The following is a 23,952-nucleotide window of genomic DNA, read 5'->3' on the forward strand; positions in this document are numbered from 1 at the left end:
GTTCATGTGTCATACAAATCACATAAGCAGTTTATTTCTAGAAATTATGCTCATAAAAATATTAGATTTATGAAATATGGTATGAAATAGCTTTTTTATTAACTCCTTCCAAATGAACATTGGTTCTGATGTGTGTGTGTGTGTGTGTGTGTGTGTATGCTGGTATCCTACTATGTGAGACACACTTGCTTCTAGTTTTGGGTGGTTAATTGGAGGTAAGACTCTATGGATTGTCTTTGAACTTGATCCTCAGATCTCAGCCTCTTGAGCAGCTAGGATTACAGACATGAGCCACTGGGGCTTGGTGACCAGAAATAAGACTGTAGGTGATGTAAAAATCTCCGTAACTAGTGTGTCTTACTCCTATCCAAAATAAAAATAATATAAAAATACCAAGGGACTGAATGCTGACCTAGACAGAAACAAAATGGCTTTGAATTGAAATGAAATTTTTCTGGTTATGAAACTAGGGCACATGCAAATATCAAGGCTTTGGACTGTCAAGAAAGCAAGACTAAATACCTGTATCCATCAATAAAACTGGCATTGATGTAATCAGATCCTTCTACTCCTCGGATAGGCTGTAGGCATACCCTTGTGGATTCATATGGCATAATATTAACAAGGCGATTTTTGAATTTATTACATGGAAGATTGGCACTGATGAATCTTGAGGTGTGAGCTTTTGAGCTGGCTAGACGCTGTTGAAAACAAGAAAAGAATAATTTGACAAAGATAATTTTAGCCAATGGCTTGAATGCAATATACCCAAATATCTTTTTTTAAGATATAAACCTTTTATTTATTTTAAAGTATTCAAACTGCATTGATTTTTCCTTCTAAGTATTCATAGAGTTTATTGAGTTTTAAAATATGTTCTGACAGTATGACCTCTCAATTTAAATTAGGACACAAAAGGGCCCAAGGCATTGTTCAAAAAAAGCAAAGATAGAGTTGGCAACAGAAGAAGCAAGTTTTATAATCAGGTATTTGAAAAGAAGGTCTGATTATGAAACTTGTATTTCAAAGTTTTAGGAAAGCAAAGCCACTACTCAGGCAGTCCCAGAATGATACATTCAGCTCCTGAGTATCTAGATTTCATCCAATGCCATACCTTAAATTCAAGCTCCATTCCTGTGACATTCTCCCCTGTTTCTATTTGTGTCAGCTTCTGAATGTAGGCATACAAATTTCTAGCTGGCACTTCGGTATTTCCACAAGTCACTGCTTCTAACAGTGCATCATGGATAAAGATGTACTGGTCTTCTGTTTGAACCATGTAATTCCTCTGGGCTCTCATTAAGGTTACATGGCCATAAATATCTACAGTTTTTTCATGCTTTATTCTTTCTAACATGGCATCTATTACGATGAAACAACCAGTCCGGCCAACTCCCGCACTGTAGGGGAAACAGAAAAGAAAAAGCCCATGTAATATTATGAAGACATCAGTAGGTACTACAAGTTTTATTTCTTATTAACCAGTTTATATACCAATTTATTCTATTTATAAAGGTATTATGATGATTGTTCATCACTCACATAAGATTTTATTTTCTTGCAATGCTGAAAGTAATCTGATCAGGACCTTGCACATGCTGAGTAAGTACTCTACCACTAATTTCACTAATCTACATCTTCAACTTGATTTTTGCCTACACAAGTGAAAACAGGTGTTTTGTGTGTGTGTGTATATGTGTGTGTGGGCGCGCACGCTTTCTGTCTCTGTCTCTCTCTTTCTGGGACTTAAACTCGAATTCATGACCTAGGTGTTAAGCCATTCTACCACTTGAGCCACATCCATTTCCAGCTTTTGGTTGGTTAACTTGAGATAAGAATCTCAGGGACTTTCCTGTCATGTTTAGCTTCTGGAATTTCTAGATCTCAGCCTCCTAAGTAGCTAGGATTATAGGCATAAGCCAAGCTCAAGCCTAGTCAAACCATATTTTTAAGGCACCATAATGTACAGAAAAAATAGTAAAATGAGTTTTACTTCATAAAGTAGAAATATTAAATCTATAACTACTATGATTCTTAATCATGTTATAAAATTGATATTATTTTGAAAGCATCATGAAAAAATGCATTTAGGCTATTATACTCAGAAGCTAATTTTTTAAAGGATTGGTCAATATCTAAGATAATTAGACAATTATGGCAAACCTCAGCATATTTTAGTTTAATTTATTATAATAATAAAGACAAGCAATCTAGTAGATCTTTCAAGTGAAAACATTTCATATTCTAAAACTCACTAAACAGTTCTAAAGGCAGCCTAGTGGGATATTTATAATTAAAACATTAAAATGTTGGTACAAATTTTCAAAAGTTCTGCATATTCTTAAAGGAATTCTTAAGAAAAAGCAATCAGCATAGGGTAGATTCTTGAATTTATTCCCTTTCTTTTCCAAGCAGAAAGGAAATTCCAGGTGAAATTTAGGTATTTTGTGTAGAGCAAAAAGGAGGTCTCAGTCTCTGTTACTAAAAAAGCTTCAAGGCATTTTTCAAAATCCATTATTTGGAGACATATGGGTCATTTTCCAGTTGGTAGAAACAAATTCTAAGAAGAGGAGATGAGTCAACAAAGAACAATGGCTAGACAAGATCTTGGTGTTCCAAGGAGACAATCTAATTTAGTGAACTGGATTAGAATCAGGTGTTAGAAACACTGAAATATCCTCTAGGGTTGAAAAGGATACCAAGAAAACAACACATCTGTGCACTGACAATCTAAAAGTAAGCCTTATATGTTTCTACTTACCCATTTTTTTTCAGGCTGAAAGGTTTATGTTTCAAGAATGGTTCAGCCCAAAACACTTTTCTTTTTTAATACCTATTTACCAGTCAGGTAACCATGTAATCCACAGGGACAGGTACATATCACCACCTTGATACCAAATCGCAGGGGTCCACCTTCATTCTCTACAAATCACTGTATATCTCTGTGCTCATTAATTAGTCTGACCAACCACAAGACGATCTACCTCTTCAGCCAATAAACAATCATATACTTTGCTAAGTGAAATAGGCGACATCAATAAAGATGACTTTAATCTTACCTTTAAAGATCTGAGAGTCTAACAAATGATGTAATACTCTACATAACTGTCTAATACAAGAAATCAATTGATGTGTTGATTTTGGAATTGAAGGATGGAGAACGTAGGATGTTCATAAAACCAAAATGAAGTTATGATTTTGTAATTGTACTTCTGGCTCTGGGAGATGCATTTTTTACAGGTGTAATTTTCATGGGTGTAATTTTTCATAGGCCTGGCAGAGTACCTGTGCAAGAAAAACACCAGCACTCTAAAATGAGTGCACCAGGGTACTTGTCTCAAATGAAATGAGAATTTCTCTGATGACACCTACTTGAAAGGTAGTGTGAGAACATCTGTTAAAATAAAACAATATTTATTTAATTACTGAACACTGTAAATAAAATTCATCTTTCATAAAGTGACTTGTGGTTTATAGATATGAGCAGTGGCTATTAGCACTATTTTAAAACTGCTTAGGGCTTTATGTCTTATGCCAAAGGCCTCCTGGATACTAAGGCTCCATTTAAGGTTTAAATCTGCAAACTGATATGACTTTGAGATATTTGAAACAGCCTTCTTGGTACATGCTCTTAGTAATAATAGCATCTCCCTCAGCACAAAACCAGTAAGAAAACCGATGTATGCTGAATACAAAGCCCAGTAAACCCAGGGTTCCAAAGGAGCCATGAGGCTTTATTTCACATCTTTTACCAAATCCAGTCCTTTATTACTTTAATATTCCTTTATTCTGCTTGCTAGGATGGTCAGTTACTCTGTCATTCTCCATCTTCACTCTTCCAGTTGGGCTATTCACCTGTTTCTCCAGATTCTTTTTACAGCAAACACCTTTACCCTATAACCCTAGAAAAACTAATCACTCATGAACTAATCACTCATGCTAATCACTTATGAACAACTGTACTTCTTGGCAATAGAAACTGGATAAAAGCCCTCATACTAAGTGTAAACATTCATTAATGGTTGTGGGATGAATTAGTGATTGGCAAGAGGTATTATACAATATTCAACCCACCTAGATAAGTTAATCATATGTAGGAGTCAGGAATCCTTAGTTTGTGAATGTAATCCTAAATTTGACACAGCTTTGGACTATGCAGGGGAAATCTAAGTATTTACGATGAAAAAAAAAAAACTTGAAGTAGTTTCTGTGTCTTGTTCTGATATGCAGCTAGACTGCAGTCAAAATAATCCAAATAAGATTAATTTGCAAAGAGTTCACTTTTCTGGTATCCTTTCAAATTCCATTTTGGCAAGTTCTAAGATTATGAATAACAACTTTTCATTTTTTTCTATGTTGTCTTTCTAAATCAGCTTCATTTTAATGGGGCATGACACCTATTTAGATACTACATGCTGCTCTTCTGAATGGATATCACACCATAAGAATCACACAAGGCTACATATCAAGTCAATTCTAGGTAATAGCAGGGGTATTTTCCTAAACCATGCATCTGGGACCATTCAAATGTCTGCTTGATGCATGGTATAGTGTGGCATCTCCCTCAGAATCTTGAAAAATAGGTATAAATAACTCCAACTATAAACCATATTACTTTTTATATTAACAGTATATATCCTCAAACAATGAAGGAGGAACACAATTCAAATAGGTACCCAAACCTGAGGGAAGAAAAGAGGCAAAACAAGAGAGGCTAAGGCTTGAATAATACCTATTTTCCCCACACAAAGCACAAAACACTTGTTTTGCCCCCTCTTTCCATTGTTTATTCCCCACTCTTTCATTCCTCTCCAAGAAGGGGAAGGAGCTGGCCCTTGGAATTGATCTGTTGTCTCTTCTCTAGGGTGAAAAGGATTTTCTTGGGTTTAAGGTGACCTTGAGAAAGTTACTTAACCTTTTTTTCTTATTAAATCTGATAACAACAATTAACTCTAGTTGATTAGGGAGTTTAATTATCTAGTAAATCTTAAGGTTGAGTTGAAGATATCAAGGGCTCTGCAAAAATGAAGAAAGAGGTAGTCACATTTTATAGGTATGAACTCCATTTTTCAAAACTAGCTCTGACATTAACAACAAGCAGCTGGCATTACTTGGAAAATAATGATGAAGTCACTTATGGTTCATTTGAGATTTGGCTTTTAAAATCCTGATTTGCTCTACCTCATTTAACCTACTTTCCCCCTTTTCCAATCAACAAATAATAGCTTTCATTCAAGCAACTTTTACATTATCATGGGAAACAAACTGGCAGTCAAGAGCCTTTCTACCAGAGTGCTTGTTGCCCTGGTGGTATTCAGGAAATGCTGGTCTCCTTTCTCTTCTTGTGTATATAAAATTTAGGTTTTTCCTGAAGTGAAATGCAGGTTCTGAGACACCTCACTTTAACATGACCTTCTATAGTGTTATTAGGCTTTCTGCCATTTGGGACTGCAGGAATGTCCAGATATGATGAACTTGTTCTAGTCCACTGCTCTGGAACATACTTGGAGCTCCATTTGACTAACCATAGGGCAAAGAGTCCTTCTTTCCTGTTCTGGAAGGGGGAAGTATGGGAAACATTAGAGAACCTCTTGTGCATGACTGTATGAAGGGAGGAGACTTTAAAACCAATCCTAAGCAAAAAAAAAAAAAAAAAAAAAAATCCCAAATATGTAGTACATGAAACCCACTAAAAAGAATCGTGTCATGGTTCTATAGATTCTGAGTGTAGAATTCCTATTATGTTAGAAATGAAGCAACAAAGATAAACTCTACATGTCATCTCCTCAGATCCACTGGCACCCCTTTAAACCATGGTTCCGTATGTGTGTTTGGTTTATGTCACTGTGATGAAATACTTGAGAAAATAACCTAAGAGGAAGAAGGCTGAGATTTGGTTCACATTTTCCATTCTATCAGGATGTGGAAGGCATGGTGGAACACAGCAGAGTTTGGGGGAGGGAGGGAGAAAAGGAGGGAGGGAAGGAGAAACACAGGGGAGCTAGGCAGGGAGGGAGAGAGAGACCTCTCCTCCTTTTATTCCATGCCTGCTGCATTTGGGCTTTCTGTATATAGTTAATCATCCTCTCTGGGCCCACAGAAACACCTAGCAGTGTGCTTTGCTATCTCTCGCAACCCAATCAAGTTGATAATCAATCATCACAGCATGTATTTTTAAAAAATTGATCCTTGTGCTCATTATCTATCTGCCGTTCTACATTGTTCATGTATGTCTCTGCTTACACACTGCTGCCAGTCTTTCAAATATAGATAAGACCCCCAACTTTCCATCTTTCATTCTCTTTCTGATTCATTAGTGACATTCCAAACACATGCTTTTGAAAAAGATGACTTTTTCTTGGAGTACAAATGGAGACCTACATTTTAAATAATCTTATTTCCTCTTACTCTCACCTCTCTCCTTGATACCTAAGGGGAAAAAAGAAGAAAGAATCATATTGGCCTGGTTTTGCCTTGCCTTGTACAGTGAGAGATCTTAAATTTCTATGCATTCAACTTCTATAATTTCATTTGATTCTCCATCACTGATGTTTTGGAGATGGCAAAAGCAAATTAAAATGTACCTTTTATTAAATAAACATGATAACAATGATAACAATTTTGTGTTACATTCTTGATGTGAAGATCATATATAATTATGTACTATGAGCATCTCTTCCTAATGACCTCTGATATTACCCATGATTGGGAATATTTACCAAGGACACTAGCAAATGTGATACTAACCTTCCTTTTGAGTTGGTTATTACATATCAGCATATACTGACTATCCTAATTTGTCTTTTGAACTACCTAAGGATAAGTTAGTAAAGTGCCTACTACTTCATTTTCTCCCAATTGTTGGATACGTTTTTATAATATTACATGAGATATTATTTCTATATCTATTTACTGATTGCATACCATGCCCTAATACACTGAAGAAGTGGCCAAAACAAACATGATCCTTTACTGGAAGAATTATGCATCTAATAATCACATGAATAAACATGTAATTCGCAGCCATTTCTGGGAGGTAAATGTGAAGGATGCTAGAAGAACACCTTTGTGGAAATATTTAAATGACTTGTAATGAATGAAATTGTCTTTCTCGCCTTAAAATTTATCCATAGAAGTACTAGCCCCCTGCTTAACTGTACAGAACATAGTTCCATTGGGGTGAAGCTTAAGATCAAATGCAGTCTAATCTAATCTTTTTTTCCTTAACATTCACCTCAACTGCTTTCACCCTTGAAGGAGACTCTCCTATTGTTTGTTCTTCCAAGGACTTCTATGACAATATGTACCAGGCTTTAAAAACTGCCTCTCTTAGCCAGGCACTGGTGGCTCACTCCTGTAATCCTAGCTACTCAGAAACTGAGATCTGAGGATCCTGGTTCAAAGCCAGCCTGCGCAGGAAACTCCATGAGTCTCTTATCTCCAATAAACCACTAGAAAACCCGAAGTGGCGCTGTAGCTCAAGTGATAGAGTGCTCGCCTTGAGCTGAAGAGTGCAGGGACAGCGCCCAAGCCCAGAGTTCAAGCCCCACGACCAAAAAAAAAAAAAGAACTGCTTGTCTTTATGTTTTATTTTTGCTCACTACCCATAAGGCTAGTTAAAAATTAGATTGAAGTAAAGGGCAGAAACTTGGTGCTCAACTTAAGTTGCAAAACCAAAAAATACAATTAAAAAAAAAACAAAACCCCTAGGCTTTGGATCTACAAGACATACATGAACATCCTCCAAAGCCTCTGGTCCTGGAATATTCCTTTCATGTATATTTCACAAAACAAAGGAACTTCTTATAATTTTTTGTTTTGGTTTGGTTGATCATAAGGCCTGAATTCTGGGCCTGGGTGCTGTCCCCGAGTTCTTCAGCTCAAGGTGAGTGCTCTACCACTTGAGCCACAGCACCACTTCTGATTTTGTGGTGGTTAATTGGAGATGAGTCTCATGGACTTTCCTGCCTGGGCTGGCTTTGAACTTTGATCCTCAGATCTCAGCACCCTGAGTCACTAGGATTACAGGCATAAGCTACTGGTGCCTGGCACTTCTTATAATTTGATGAGATGGAAACAACTTTGCTTATGCTCTGGGTCCATTTGATCAGAAGTCACAATCCTCAGGCACCATTTTTATTTCTTAAGAAGAGAATGTTATTGAAAATTCAGAGCTTCTTAAAAAGTATGCCGGCCTACTTTTGTTTGAATTTCTAAGTTCCCAGAGCAGCACATATTTTATTTCCTTCTCTAATTTACTCTCTGTTTTTACCCATCAGTATCTGAGCACAATGTACCTCTCAAAATGAAGGATTGTAGTTCTGAAAGCAAATGCATTTTTCTTTGATCCTAAAAACCTCAGCTCCCCGGAGCAGTGATAATGACGGAACCCTATTTAGTGCTGTTTGTTTTTCTTCATTTCAACAGCCTTCAACCTGAAACATGATAAGAACAGCAAGACTGATAAACCACCCTCATTTTTATCTGTTTTCTGTCGGAGTAGTTGCCAAGCACTGAGACAGATTTTTCTAAATATCTTTCAAAAAAAGGAGTGCACAACCCTATGCTTCAGACTGAGGCCAGCACAATTCAGTACATTTATAATGGTACAGAAAATTCCAGCAAAAGAGAGGAGACAGCACTTTTAAATCACACATTATATCGGTCCATGTTATTCCCAAAGTTGAAAAAAAATCAACTTGCTACATTATCTTGCAATGAGGATAATGATTTCACTAATGAGAATCAGAACACAAATGAACTATATTTTTGGTGACTTTTGCAGCAAACCCAATTACTGCTAAACTTGAGCTTTTACAAACCACACACAATTACAGTGAATGATAGGTACTGAAGTGTTTACAGGCTACAAGATATGCAACCCATTAAACAAGTATGCCTACTAGGAAATTGTTATTACTTCAATATTATCATTCGTTCAGTTACAACATTTGTTTTCAATTTCTAAAAACATGATTGAGTTAGTCCCATGAGTTGAAATATGCTTAATGTCCCATGATATACTACAGTAGTAATGTGCAAAAAGAAAAAAAAGGAGAGGCATAGGGAAATCTTCGGAACTAAAATCATCCTGGAGACGTGTGCAGAGTTGGCTTTTCTGATTAGTTTAAGGAGAAGTTTAATATTGACCCTTCACTGATACTTTAATGATCTGACAAAGAAGGACAATAGAATTAGGAAATTTCATAGATTGTTGAGTTGGATGCACACAGTAAAATATGGACCCCCCAAATCACTGGGAGCATTTCATACATGCGTCAACTTTGAATTTGATTGGATGGTATACTTCAGCTCTAAAAGTGGCATTTATGAACTGCAAATATAAGTCAAAGGGAATCTGTGCAAACCATTTGAATTTTATGACCAGGGTTTATAGGATTAATCTACTGACCACCTTAATAAAATTGTGAGTGTCTCTAACAAGGCTGCTGTTTTGAGACTTTTATTCTTCATTGAAAATCAACATTTGACTTAATATGCTGCCATGCTGGCCATCTCATGATTATTTAGGACTGATCTATTGACCTTTTGGTATTTTCTAGCATTTCTTTTATCTAGATTGACTGGTGAAATAATAGCGATTTTGGACGTAAGTGTTCGCCTTCTAGAATTCATTTACATGTAATATGAAATAAAAGTCAGACATTTGGAGATAAGATTGTAGAAATTCATAATTTACCCATTCTATTAAACAAACATCTACCTACACAATATCATCATTTTGGAGGACAGTTTGTGGTGATCATTAAAAATTTAAATGTACATATTTCTTAACACACTATGTTCCCTTTCTGTAATGGAGTATGAAGAGGTTTACTGGAAATAGTCCATTATGTGAAGGAGGAAATATGTATTGAAAAATTCTTATGAATTTTTTTTTTTGGTTGTGGGGCTTGAGCTCTGGGCCTGGGCGCTGTCCCTCAGCTCTTCAGCTTGAGGTGAGTGCTCTACCATTTGAGCTACAGTACCACCTCCGGTTTTCTAGTGGTTTATTGGAGATAGGAGTTTCACAGACTTTCCTGCCCGGGCTGGCTTTGAACCACAATCCTCAGATCTCAGCTTCCTGAGTAGCTAGGATTACAGGCATGAGCCACTGGCTCCCGGCTTATTATGTAATATTCTATACAATAGAAATATGCATTCAGATAGTATTGTGTCAAATAGACAATTAACTAGGTAAAACAATCATTATGATGAAGTAAATTGTGAAACTGTGATCTGCCTATATATATATAACCAGTATTGTGTAAAAGAATGAGGGTGTATTGGCTCCCCACCAAGAAGTTTCTAAGGCCTTGTTAAATTCACCTATACATGTCTCAGAATATGTACACATATATTTTTAAAAGTCCACACAAGTCATGTATTTCTCTAAGAACCTATATTCAGCACATGATCTGCAAAGATGCATAGATTCTGCTACTTCTGTGAGAAAGAACTGGTGATGGAGCGATGTGAATGAACAAGTGTTGTGTTTGATTTCTTTTTTAATTTTTTTTGTCGATTGTGGGGCTTGAACTCTGGGCTTGGGTGCTGTCCCTGAGCTCTTCAGCTCAAGGTGAGCGCTCTACCCTGTGAGCCATTCCAGCCCAGGCAGGAAAGCCCATGAAACACTTATCTCCAATTAACTGGAATACCAGAAGTGGCTTTGTGGCTCAAAGTGGTAGAACACTAGCCTTTAGTAAAAAAGCTCAGGGACAGAGCCCAAGCCCTGAATTCAAGCCCATGGCTAATAAAAAAAAATAATAAAAAAATTAAGAAATCACAATTAAAGAGATCAATGAAGAAGCTCCAAAAAGATTGCAGGGGAAGTAGAATCCTGTTCACATTCAGTGACCCGGCCTTTGCCCAGAGAAGATTCTCAGAAAATGGTAATATTGTCAGTTCCTTGCTGTCCAGATTTGTTCTTGCCTTACACCACTGGATTTTAAGGAGTTTTGGAATGTAGGAGTTATAACACTCATGGAGAGGAGAATGCTTGGCAAAGATTTAGAATAAGCAGGAGGTTGGCTGAGATATCCCAGAGCTTCTGGGGTCACCTTAGATCACCCTAGATAAGTAAAGTGCACTAGATGCTTGGGTGGAAAGCTTTCAGAATCAAAAGGAGATTATAGAGACCTTCTGACTGGCTTTATAAGGCTCCTGTTTGAGAATATGGTCAAAGGTCAATATACATAGACCGTATTCCCCCAGGTCATTTTTGTCCATTATTAGTAAAGGGTAATATTGTGAAAGGAATACATCTATAAAAAAAATCCACTTGGGACTCATTTGATTCTTTTTTCTCAAGAATTCATACTTAAACACAAATCCTCCAAAGATTTCTGCATGATCTTGGCTGTCGCCCAACATTATGTATCAAACCCACCCCCCCATTCTTAAAATGTGATGCTCAAGATAAATAAGAGGGCTACTATGTTTATATAAAAAACAACCTGAGTATGCCATTGCAGGTCTCATTTTATTGAAGGGTGGGGGAAGCATTAGGTATGCATAGGAACAGACTCAGCTGGCTATGGTAATTGGAGGTTGACAAATCTGAATAGAGGTCAATTGAATATTGTTATTGCAGAATAAGAAACTACAGCATTTCCACTAGGGTTTTCTTTGCAAATGGCCCTATCAGTTCAGTCCATACTCTGAATGTTGTCCAGAAAGATATACATTTTTCTACGTTGGAAAGAAGATACCAGTTACAGGCTTGTCACATAAAGCTGCACAAGTTGTAGACTGCTCAAATTGATAGACATAATAATCACATAGATTACAATTAGTGCAACATGCTCAGTTCCCACAAAAGGCTCATCAGATAAATAATATAAATATAAATATAAGTGCTGTAATCATGATTCAGGTTAAGAAGAGTCAAATATAAGAGCCACTGGAAGACATTTGGAAAAATTCAAAATGTAGCAACGTTGATTATTTTTGTTTATTTTTTGCAAAGCTATTCAACGTTTTCCCTAAAAGATAAGTTTTGGGTTTTAAGTTTGAGTTTTGTTTTAAAAAATGTTATTTCCTTCATTAAAACATATTTGGGGCATGGTGGTACAGGCTTGTAATCTCAGCATTAAGAAAGCTAAGGCCTGGACTGGGAATGTGGCCTAGTGGTAGAGTGCTTGCCTAGCATGCATGAATTCCCAGGTTCGATTCCTCAGTACCATATAAGCACAAAAAAGCTGGAAGTGGTGTTATGGCTCAAGTGGTAGAGTGCTAGCCTTTAGCTGAAAAGCTCAGGGACAGCACCCAGCCCAGAGTTCAAGCCCCACAACTGACAAAAAAAAAGGAAAAAAAAGCAAGATAAGGCCAGGTTTGAGGCCAACTTGTGTTCACAGCAAGACCCTGCCTCACCAAAACAAACAAGAGACCAGACCAAACAAAAATAAACAAACATAATAGACCAGTCACTTTGAAAGCTCTAAATTAAAATTACATAGCAGTAATACTTTTGTTTGATCTATTTGCTTTGTTTGATCTATTGACTCTCACAAGCTTTACTAAGACAGGATTGAGGTCTCAATATGGTCAAGGAATGTTTTATCAGTCAGAACTTGCTTCCTCTGTTCATATCACCCTATGAGACCCAGAAGACTTTGTGCTCATTTCTTTGTAAGTCTGATATTGCTTCTTAAAATTTGGCATTCCTGTGCTTATTAATTGGTACTATTCTTAGTGCCTCTTCTAACATTTTTGGGTCAGTTGATTTTTTTGTTTGTTTTTTTTCTTTGCTTTTCTCTTGCTGGTCCAGGCTTGAACTCAAGGCATGGACATTGTCCCTGAACTTCATTTTGCTCAAGGCTAACAGTCTACCACTTGAGCCAGAGTTCTACTTCTGGCTTTTTTGGTAGTTAATTAGAGATTAGAGTCTCACAGACTTTCCTACCCAAGCTGACTTTAAACCACAATCCTCAGATCTCAGCCTCCTGAGTAGCTAGGATTACAGGAGTGAGGCACCAGCACCTGGCACTTGTGAGTAGTTTGGAAAGAAGAAACTGAGATCTATGCAGGTTAAAAAAATTGATTAAAAGAAAATGTGGCCGGGTGCTGGTGGCTCATACTTGTAATCCTAGCTATTCAGGATGCTGATATCTAAGGTTGCAGTTCAAAGCCAGCTGGAGCAGGAAAGTCCCTGAGACTCTTATATCTAATAAACTACCAGAAAACCGGAAGTGGCGCTGTGGCTCGACTGGTAGAGCGCTAGTCTTGAACTGAAGAGCTGTGGGACAGTGCTTAGGCCCAGAGTTCAAGCCCCACGACCAAGAAAAAAGAAAAAAAGAAAATGTAACTGTATTTAGTTATTTAGATGGTTTCCATTAATGGGAATTTTCACTGAGTAGGGACAGCGATTTTCATTTCGAGTATAAAAGCCCTTGTTCCACCGATCTATTAACAAAGGATCCAAGCATATTGGTTTGAAAGAGAAATACTGTGCTTAAAACTGCTTGGTACTCATACAACATTCGATATCCTGCCCTATTTATTCAAAGGCAAATGAAATAAGAGGTTTTTTAAACAATGCCCAAATGGTCTCCATGTACCTAGCCATGTATTAGGGAGTTACATTTATGTCTGCTCTGTCCCTGTAAAGTGTTTTGGTCTATGGATGACTTTCAGAAAGTGTGGCATGCATACGTGAAGAGCACTTAATGAAAACTAGTGTCAAGTGCATCGAAAATGACATATTGGTCATGTTTGAGGATGGGAGTAGAGAGTATAGGCAGGGAAGATGAAAAGCAGTTATGGGGCTGTCACATCAAAGAGATGAAATTTAATGTTCAATAATTCAATTCAATAAGTTCAAAATGAGAGTCTGCTCTCTATATCAATTACCATGTACTACACTACCAGGCATTTGTGCAGAATATATTCAAGTGGTCTGTACAAAACCTGACACTATTGATCTCCAGATGCAGTAGTCTTGGGTACTGCCCAATATTATGAATTTCCAGAAAAATCCAAGGTAACCTGATGCCGCTGGTCCCAGGCTACACTTAAGGTAACATGGATACAGACAAATTCTAATATTTTACAAGTAAATAAAAACAAATCAATGCATCAATTATAAGCAGCACACATATTCTTGTAGAGATTTTTGTGTGTGTGACCTTAAAACTTCATGGACAGGCACTTGTGGCTGATGCCCGTAATCCTAGTTACTCAAGGGGCTGAGATCTGAGGGCCCCAGTTCAAAGTCAGCCTGGATAGAAAAGTCTCTGAGACTCTTATCTCCAACTACCCACCACAAAACTGGAACTATAGTTGTGATTCTAAATGGTAGAGCAGTAGCCTTGAGCTAAAGAGCTCAGGGACAGTGCTTGGGCCCTGAGTTCAAGCCACAGGATCAACCAAAAAAAAAAAAAAAAGACCTTTGTAGAAAGGGAACTGCTTTCATTTTTTTTTTTTTTTTGTCTAAGCACCAAATATTTTTCTCTCTAGATATTTTCATGGAATTATTTTGTGATAAAACACCAGTGCCAGAACCCCACCTTGCAAGTTTTCTTCATAAGGAACAACCCTAGATGTAAGCAAATAGGACTGTGTAATGAGACCCAAAAGTGCAGAAAGAAAAATATCCATGCAATAGAACCCTGACTGGAAAGACACAAAACATAGATAGCAGAAGTATTTTAAGCTTCTTATTATGAGCAAGAGGCACAGCAAAATAGTTTGAAATAAAATGTGTTCTTGCTGATTATATAAAATCAAAACACACACTGTTCAAAGGCATTTAAAATGTCATCTATTTATGCAATGAGTTTCAGTGTTCTCTCTATCTAGGGATATTTCAAAATAGTATTCCAGGTACATCTAGGAAATCTCAGTGATATCTGTATGCAGATCTCAGCTATTAGGTTATAAAAATATTTCCATATTTCCTGCAGATGTTGAGATTCCTTTCTTTGCTGGTAATTTTAATTCAGAACTCATTATTGACAGCTGTTTGTTCTGATAGAATCTAATTGCTCTCTACCAGACTGGGCTACATGTAGGCTGATTTCTTTCCTGTGTGGAGTATATTACATGTAAACACAGGCAGGAAAAAATAACCAATTAACTAAAATGTGAGCACAAAATGCTTCATGAGAGCTTTGATCAAGCAATATGTCTAGCTGCAACATAGGTCAAAAGAAATTACAGCATTAGTTTATAGTTTAAAATATTATATGGAAATACTCATAAGCACTAAAATATATAGATGATGAGTGGCACATTAAAATGTATCCTTTTATTAAAGCAAGTTACAAATTACTGTATTTGAGTAGTCGACAGGGCATTTAATCTGTTTTTGATAGATTAAGTCACAAATCTCTCTTTGACATGTACTTTATAGCACACAGGATCAGAAATGCCTTCCATAATTGACATCCCACCACGTTGTGGGATCATTTTCCTCTAGAGGTAATAATTTTCTGGAAGGCGAAGTTTTTCTGGGGATACACTGATTCTTTTGCTCACTCTCCTATCACTGCTGCTGAGAGCTGTTTCTCCTATAGGAAAGGGAGAGATATTGTTTTGAAGTGAGTTTTCTCCTTGGAAAGATTCTCTTCAAAGGCAATGTCTCATTTTAGCAACTCCCCAAGAGATGTAAGAACAGCTTGGCAATGTTCATTCTATCAAATGCCTTCACTACCTCGTTCATGGAGTCAGGTCTAATTTGAGGACCCCAAGCTGCCTTCTTTAGTGGACTGGAACTCCCTCCTCCCCAAAGAGGGGTAAACCATGGGCTGGATTCATTGGAGACCATCTCAGCAGCAAATACCCTACATTTGAGAAGAGCAATCATTCCTTTTATTTGCTCTCTGTGAGCTCAGGAGATGGAGGGAGTGCAGTGATCAGGGATGAGCAAACTGTTCCTTACTAAGGAACTCATTCAGGAAAATGAACTTTTCCTTAACATCAGGGACACTATACAATGCTTCCCTTTCTAGGGGCATGAAATGCTTCTCTGCAGATTTAATCTACCTCATATAGAGAGGAAGATATTGTGAATGGGATGCTTATTACCCTGATAATTCTCAGGGATGCAGCATACATTTCCATTAATACCAGACAGAATGCTAATTAGAATGCAAGCCCTAGACTCAACATTTTCAAAGTCTAGCATAATGAATGGAAAGTATCCTTAAAAATATGGTACCCAAAGAATATGGTCAATAGCCTATATCACCTCTCTTCCATACATGAGACTGGGGAAACCATGTTAGTTGGCACTTGAGACTAATGGCACTCCTTTTTTTGTTTTTGCTATTGTTTTGACCTCTACATCAGACCGTGACATTTTTTGAAATTCTTACTTGGCTTAGTTTCTGGTGTTGTTTTGCTTTAGGATGGCTCTCCTCTAATACTTACTTACCAAATATTTACCAACTGTCCCTTTCACTCATAGGATAGTTCAAATGGAGACAGTGGGATGTGAACTCACAGACACTGTTAGAGTTCAAGGAAGGAAATAAAGTGTTGCCCCTGATACTAAAAATCAGTCATTCTTAACCCTCCTTCCTGTATTTTTCCTGAATGTTTACTTTTTACTGATCAAAATAGCTTAAACAATTATAATACTGACTGAGTGGACCAAGTGATTTTGTTTAAACAGTGTGACAAGGTAACTGGTCTCTGATACAATGTGCCAATTTTCTGAACAAGTCAGTTATAACAAATGAGAAGAGAATGGACCTTATGTATTGAAAATTTATGTCTTTTTCCTACATGCCAGCTGAAATTATACCATTTCCTTATCTGCCCTGACTGTTTCCTCATCTGCAAAATGTCTTTTTTTTTTTTAAATTTTATTTTATTTTATTTGAGAACATACTGTACAGAGGGGTTACAATTACATGGGCAGGATAATGCATACATTTCTTACCAAGCATTGTAGCCTCCTCCTTTGTTTACCCTTCACCTCCCTTCCCGGCCTCCCCCCTCCCCCCTGCCCAATCCTTCCCCCCCTCCCCCCCCCCACACCGACATTGTAAAGCTCGTTTTTGACATGACATTTTGTACTTCTCATTGTTGTAACAGGTCCACCTGAATCCTTAAACGATTTGTTTGTCCCCATCTCCTTGCAAAATGTCTTTTATATAATGGATCCTTGGTAATATGTTAATTTCTTTACTCTCTTTTTCCCATAATCAAAAACCTAAGAGTTCCTAACTTTAATTCAACTCACCTAATGGCAGGGTCGACATGCAAAATTTCTATTGCTATATTAATGACATTCACATTATATTATATTAATGAAAATCTACTTTATTTCCTGGTTGCTATTCTCACTGGAAAAAAATGTAACATTGAATTCAGTTTCAGATTTGACAGGGATTTAAGATGATTGAATCCAGTGGTTCTCAATGTGAAGCTTTGTGACCTGCGTTCATCTTGGGATCTGTTAAAAATAAAATTTCTGCTTTTACCTCAAAGTCTTTGATCCATTTGGAATGGATTCTGATGCAGGTGATATATAAGGACCTAACTTTAGTTTTCTACGGGTGTTTAACCAACTTTACCAGCATCATTTGTTGAAGGGGCTGTCTTTCTTCCATTCTATTTTTTTACTCCCTTATCAAAGATTAGGTGGCCATAGGTCTGTGGATTCCCTTCTGGGTCTTCAGTTCTATTCCACTGGTCCTCAGGCCTGTTTTTGGGCCAGTACAAAGTTGTTTGGATTAATATAGCTTTGCAATATAGTTTTGATTAATATAGCTTTGTGATAGAGTTTGAATTTTAATATTGATATTTCTCTAGCACTATCCTTTCTGTTAAGGATTGTTTTTGCTATTCAGGGTCTTTATTATTCCATATGCATTTTTGGATTGCTTCCTTTATTTCATTAAAGAATGATATTGGGGTATCGATGGGTATGGCACTGAATTTGTAGATTACCTTTGGCAGTATTACCATTTTCATAATATTAATCCTTCCAGTCCAGGAAAGGAGTGTGGAGGTTTCTCAAAAGACTAAACATAGAGCTCCCCAATGATCCAGCACTTCTGGATGTCTGCTTCTGGGCATTTACCCAAATGACCACAAACAAAGCCATACTAAAGCTACCAGCACAACTATGTTTGTTGCAGCATTATTTACCGTAGCTAAGATATGGAACCAACCCAGATGTCCCTCAATAGAAGAATGGATCACAAAAATGTAGTATGTATGTGTATATATATATGTATATACACATACATATCACATTTGATATGTATGTATGTGTATATATATGTATGTATACATATACATATGCATACATATATGTATATATGTATATATATACATACATACATAGCACATTTTCTGTGGTTCCATGAGAAAAAATGACAAAAAATGGAAAGTTTGGAAAAAAATCATATTAACTAAAGTAAGCCAGACCCAAAGAAACCTAGATCCCATAATTTCCCTCATTTGTAATAATTAGTATATGTCTAGGATAATCCTAGCAGATGAGCAGAGTAGCTCAATAACTATGTACATATGACCATATAAGATGTTGCAAAGCTAAATGAACTCCAAGACATGGAAACAAGAGGTTTTTCTTTGTTGTTGTTGTTTTTCATGTACTATTTGATTTCTTTTTTCTTTTGTGTTTTTTTCCCTATGATTTTCCCCTGTTGTCACTGTATTTGATTTTGGTACCCTGGGTTTGTATATATATTTATCTGAACTAGGGAAGGGGAGAACAACAAAATGGTGAGACAAAGGACAAAGTAGAACTTATACAACAATGATACTCACAAGACAATATGTTTGAAATGATCAGTACAACTAGAGGGGGGATTGAGGAGGAGAGAAAAACGAAGGAGGGAGTAACAAGTTTGACAAGAAACATAATCACCACCTTATTTATATAACTGCAACCCCTCTGTACATCATCTTAACAATACAATTAAATTTAAAAAAAGAGGACAAAGGGCAAACCAATGCAACACTGATACAAGACAATATGTTGGAAATGAACTGTACAACTTGGGGAAGGTAATTGGGAGTGAGGTAAAGTGGGAGAAAAATGGGGAAGGGAAGTAACAAGTTCAACAAGAAATGTACTCACTATGTAACTATAATCTCTCTGTACATCACCTTGACAATAAAATTAAATTAAAAATACAATTTCTCAGTTTCCACCCTAACCTACAGAATGAGAAACTCTGTGAGATGCCTAAGCAAACAGAGTCTGAAAGTACCACAGGTGACCTTGAGTATACTATGGCTTAAGAACCATGCATTTTGCCACGTGCTAACATTTTACAGATGAAAAGGCTGAGGAAAGAGTAGTTCAAGATTGGAATAGAATGTCTGGGCTTCATGTGAGCTGTTTTGCTTGTGTGACAGCTCATTTCCAAATGCAGAAGGTTCTACTTTCATTTAATCAACTTAACATTGAATATAACTTTCCCTTTCCTCCAAAGCTTTCGTTTGTTGTTCATTTACATTAGAAGAGCTCCACAATAGAAGGCCATGCTTCCGTGTTGTGATTTTTGTAATACCACTGTGTTCATTTCCAAAGAAGCTGTTTTAAGCGACTGAATTAAGAATTAAATAAACTGAGATATACTACAAAATTAAATATTTGCCATTTCTGTGAAAACTTAAATGCTTTGAGAAGATTTAATAATAGCAATTTGTGCCCCATCACAACCCCCTTCCATCGTCTCTCCAAAAACTACAGTTAAAGTAGGCATATAAGATACTGCAGCCAGGCGCTGGTGGCTCAGGCCTACAATCCTAGCTACTAGGGAGGCTGAGATCTGAGGATTGAGGTTCAAAGCCACCCTGGGCAACAAAGTCTGTGAGACTCTAATCTCCAATAAACCACCAGAAAAACTGGAAGTGGTGCTGTGGCTCAAGTGGTAGAGTGCTAGCCTTGAGCTGAAAAGCAGAAGGACAGTACCCAGGCCCAGAGTTCAAGCCCCCAACCAGCAAAAAAAAAAAAAAAAAGACACTGAAAATAAATTTTAAAAAATCAATAAAGATCTAGGAAGATTCTAAACTTAAGTTACATCAAAACTATTAAGCTTGTGATTTTACATATACTAAATCCACTAATTATAACCTATACGCAAAGTTGTTAGTCTTGAATTTTTTATAAAGATGAGTCTGTTATGTATTTGAAGTTAATATCATTTATGTACATAGAATTTCAGGATTCTTTGATTTAAAAAAGTTTTTCTCTAAAAGACCAAGTTGGCCCTAGATCAAAGATTCTTAGAAACTTTTTCTATTCTTTTAGGTATGTCTACATATGCTATCATTAGTTCTTTAGAGGAGATACCATACTGCTTCATCTACAAACTGCGTAGCTTGGAGTTTACATGGTTTAGTTTTAATGAATACTTATTAATCATATTAACACATAGTGAGCATTGCTGATTGGTTAGCCAATTATATTAGTATACACATTACCATATTTACTACATATTATATTACTAGTTCCATTGTAAGTAAAATTATACAGGCTACCAAGAATATTCTTGTATGTTATCACTTCCTATGGTCCTTAAAGAAATTTCAAGAGGAAAGAAATGTTCCATGTTTCAATCCATTATATAAATTCACTCTTGAAAGTTTACAATACAGATGAGTATTTGTATAGGATTGAGAAAATCTGTTGTAAAGATTAATCTGACTTATTTTTATCCACTCTTATTTGACTAGAGAACTTTCACCTTTTATGATTTTTCCCACAGACTTTCTCATAAATCTTGTAGGTACACAATAGACAAGACCATCATTCGTCAGGTTATATATGCTAAATTACTTGTTGGAAAATGGTCAACCTTTAGATTTATAGAATTGCTACATTTCTTTCCTCCTTTGTTTGAAATCAGATGGTAAGTAATTTCTGTTCTACTTTGCAGATGAAAAGAAAAGTTTTAGCAGAGAGGTATGAAGTACAGGGTATTAATAACAGGGAGTCACAGAGGCTACCATAAACTGGTTATAAAAATTTAACATTTAACTTAAAAATGAAAGTGCTGAATCTTAAAAAAACCTGCAAGCCAAATGTTGCTAAGATGGTTTTGGGTACAAGCTTTCCAAAGAGGAGGTGTTTTCAATATTCTGGATTTATTTTAAAACTTGATGTTATAAGACATTAACTTAGGAAAGTTCTTTATCAGGTTAGACAGTATAAAAGATCCAGGCCAAGAACACTAAGCCTGGAGCTGAGACTAGTAATGAGTGCCCTTTACGCTAAATAAGTCAGGCAACTCAAATATTTACTAGAGATAAGTCTGTCTGGAATATTAAAATCTTAAAGCGTTGAGTGGCAATTACATAATGAGTTTCTTTAAAAAGCAAACAGAAAAATATCATTTAACAAACACTGCCACAAGAGTTGATTATTGATGTTGGGTGATGAATGCTTGGGATTCATTAAGCATTGTCTTTACTTGGGGTATATTTGAAAATGTCTTAAAAAAAAGTTTAGATCCACAGTCTCTTCTCTCCCTGAGATAAAAGCTCTATCAGAATATAGAGTACCCTGCAGGGGAGATATAACAAAAAAAAGATCTTGCTTACATCATTAATCTACTTCCAGTAGTTCAAATTGGACCTAAGTTACTTGTATCACAGCTGGACTGTGAGTTGCTGAAGCTTTACCAGGGACTGTGGATGTCAGTGATAACTCTTTAACTGCTACATGATAAAGACTGGCCATGTGGAAAGGCAGGCCAAGAGTTCAGCAAGAGGTATAATGACCACCTTAGGAACTTTTGTACCCTTGTACATTATGTATGTCACAAAGATTCACACTGAAAATGATTTCTATGCAGAATTATTATCTCATACTTTCAAAGTGTTTATTCTGAGCCTCTAGGAGATATAAACAGAATAACAAAAGCATACATACTTATGTCTTATAAATGAACTACATTTGCAGAGCCTCTCGCTGAATTCTGGAAAAGGAATTTTGCTAAGCTTGTAGCTTTACTATTGTACTCCACAAACCAATAAGTCTGCATTTAATTGAACCAAGATAACAAGTGAATTTCAGGCTGGAGCACATAAGAGAAAATGCTCTGAAACCAGGTCAATCATTTTCAGACACACAAAAGAGGGATGAAATGTTAACTACAAGTTCTAAAGTATTTTTTGGTGGTTTACAATGTGACTGGTTATGGTTTTTCAGATGTAAATAGCAACAGGCTTCTAGACAAAGCCAGACTCCCTGCCCAATTGATTAGAATCAGAGTTAAGTTGAGGTTGACAAAGTGAGTTTGTAAGATGTATGGAATGACTGACCATCTACGAACTTTGAGTCAGCTTGAGCTCATTTCTTCAGAAAAACATACAATTTCTCTTCTTATCATAAAAACAAAACACAGCTTCCATAAAACCAAAACTTATGATCATCTTGATCATTACCATCATTTAACAGGTCCTTTAATACCAAAATTCTATCCAGTTTTGCTTGTCCAGAATAGACCACTGGCAAATTATAAGATAATCCTCTACTTTCTTAGAGCAACAAAAACGGTGGTGAGTGATTTGTACAAGATCATGCAGTTTTTAGAGCAGTTCAGGATTTACTGTTTTTCTACCTTTTCAAGTCCCATTTTTTGTTGTTTTAGAGTACTAAGGACTGAATTCAGGGCTTCAACCCCTCTACCTCTTGAGCTCTACTTCTAAAATGCACTTTACATTTCTTATCCTGAAAACTAAATAGTGGAAGTTAGTGTGGGACTTGGGTGATTTTTATTAAGGTACAATTAAAATGAAGGCATGGGCATCCAGGAACTTTACCTATCATTATATATTTAAAAAATTCCTGAATATATATAAATTGCTTCAGGAAGTCTCGTTTTCATGAGGTTCTCTGAGTATGTGTGAAATAGTTCAAATTCAGAGTCCACTCATGGTTCTCTTTTGTGTACACTGAAATATAACAATTTCAATTCTTGGTAAGATTTACAGATGATGGTTATGATCAAATAACATTGAAGCTTATGTATATGTATTTTCTATAGCTATTAGTATTTTACCTGAGCTTGGCCACAAAGAATAATGTAAACAGAAAACAAATGGCAGATTCAAATAGCATAGGAAACAGACACGCTAAATCTCAGTATAAGATTGACCTCAGGGCCGGGTGCTGGTGGCTCACGCCTATAATCCTAGCTACTCAGGAGGCTGAGATCTGAGGATCATGGTTCAAAGCCAGCTCGGGCAGGAAACTCTGTGAGACTCTTATCTCCAATAAACCACTAGAAAACTGGAAGTGGTGCTGTGGCTCAAGTGGTAGAGTGCTCGCCTTGAGCTGAAGAGCGCAAGGACAGCGCCCAGGCCCAGAGTTCAAGACTCACGACTGACAAAAAAAAAAAAAAAAGATTGACCTCAGGGACAAGTGAGCTCTGCCCATTTAGTTCTGTTCTTCATGGCCTTACACCAATGCAGTAAGGTTACAATTACAGAGAGAATAAGACCCTTTGATTCACATCTCTTTCCTATGAATCTGGGGGCCAGTTATGCATCCAAAAGGAGAAAGTAAGCTGGGTAACAACAAGTAAATAAGTAAATATGTAAAATCAGAAAACACTGCTGGAAGAAATCAGAAGATTTTTTTTCCTTCTACTTTGTTATCTGTCTCAAAAGGAGACAAAGGGATATATTTTGAGTTAAACTTGGATATTTGGCTCTTCTTAACCAGCCCTGGGAATCAAGGAGGATGGTAAGAGTAGAGCAAGGAGAAATCTAAATGCCAAGGAGACTTTATGGGGCCATTCATGCCATGTTTGGCTCAGACAGAAATCTGACAGTTAAACTCAGAAAGTCCTATGACTATGCCGAGTCTTAAGACCTCCCCTGACCAAGGTATGTTCTATGTCCTAAAAGAACCTTTCTGTGCTAAATGTATCTTTTAGTTTGTCTTCAATACAGAGCCTGCTTAAGTATTCAGGCTTTTATTTCTAAAGGGATTCTCTATGGATTTTGCTTTCCCTTCAT

The 23,952-nt window shown here is 36.7% G+C and overlaps 1 protein-coding gene across 11 annotated transcripts in view; it reads right to left on the reverse strand.

Moving 5' to 3' along the window:
* The window catches only part of Ptprd (protein tyrosine phosphatase receptor type D), a 514,161-nt gene that overhangs the window by 15,723 nt on the left and 474,486 nt on the right, over positions 1-23,952 (reverse strand). For all 11 annotated transcript variants that reach the window (XM_042686894.1, XM_042686896.1, XM_042686890.1 and 8 more), the window contains 2 exons: positions 1,115-1,400; positions 523-701 (listed from right to left, as the gene is read on the reverse strand). In XM_042686894.1, coding sequence (XP_042542828.1) covers positions 523-701; positions 1,115-1,400 — 465 coding nt within the window. The remainder of the gene's footprint in view (positions 1-522; positions 702-1,114; positions 1,401-23,952) is intronic.

This window comes from Dipodomys spectabilis, unplaced genomic scaffold (assembly GCF_019054845.1).
Source record: "Dipodomys spectabilis isolate Male_0828 unplaced genomic scaffold, ASM1905484v1 ptg000098l, whole genome shotgun sequence".
Classification (NCBI taxonomy): Eukaryota; Metazoa; Chordata; class Mammalia; order Rodentia; family Heteromyidae; genus Dipodomys; species Dipodomys spectabilis.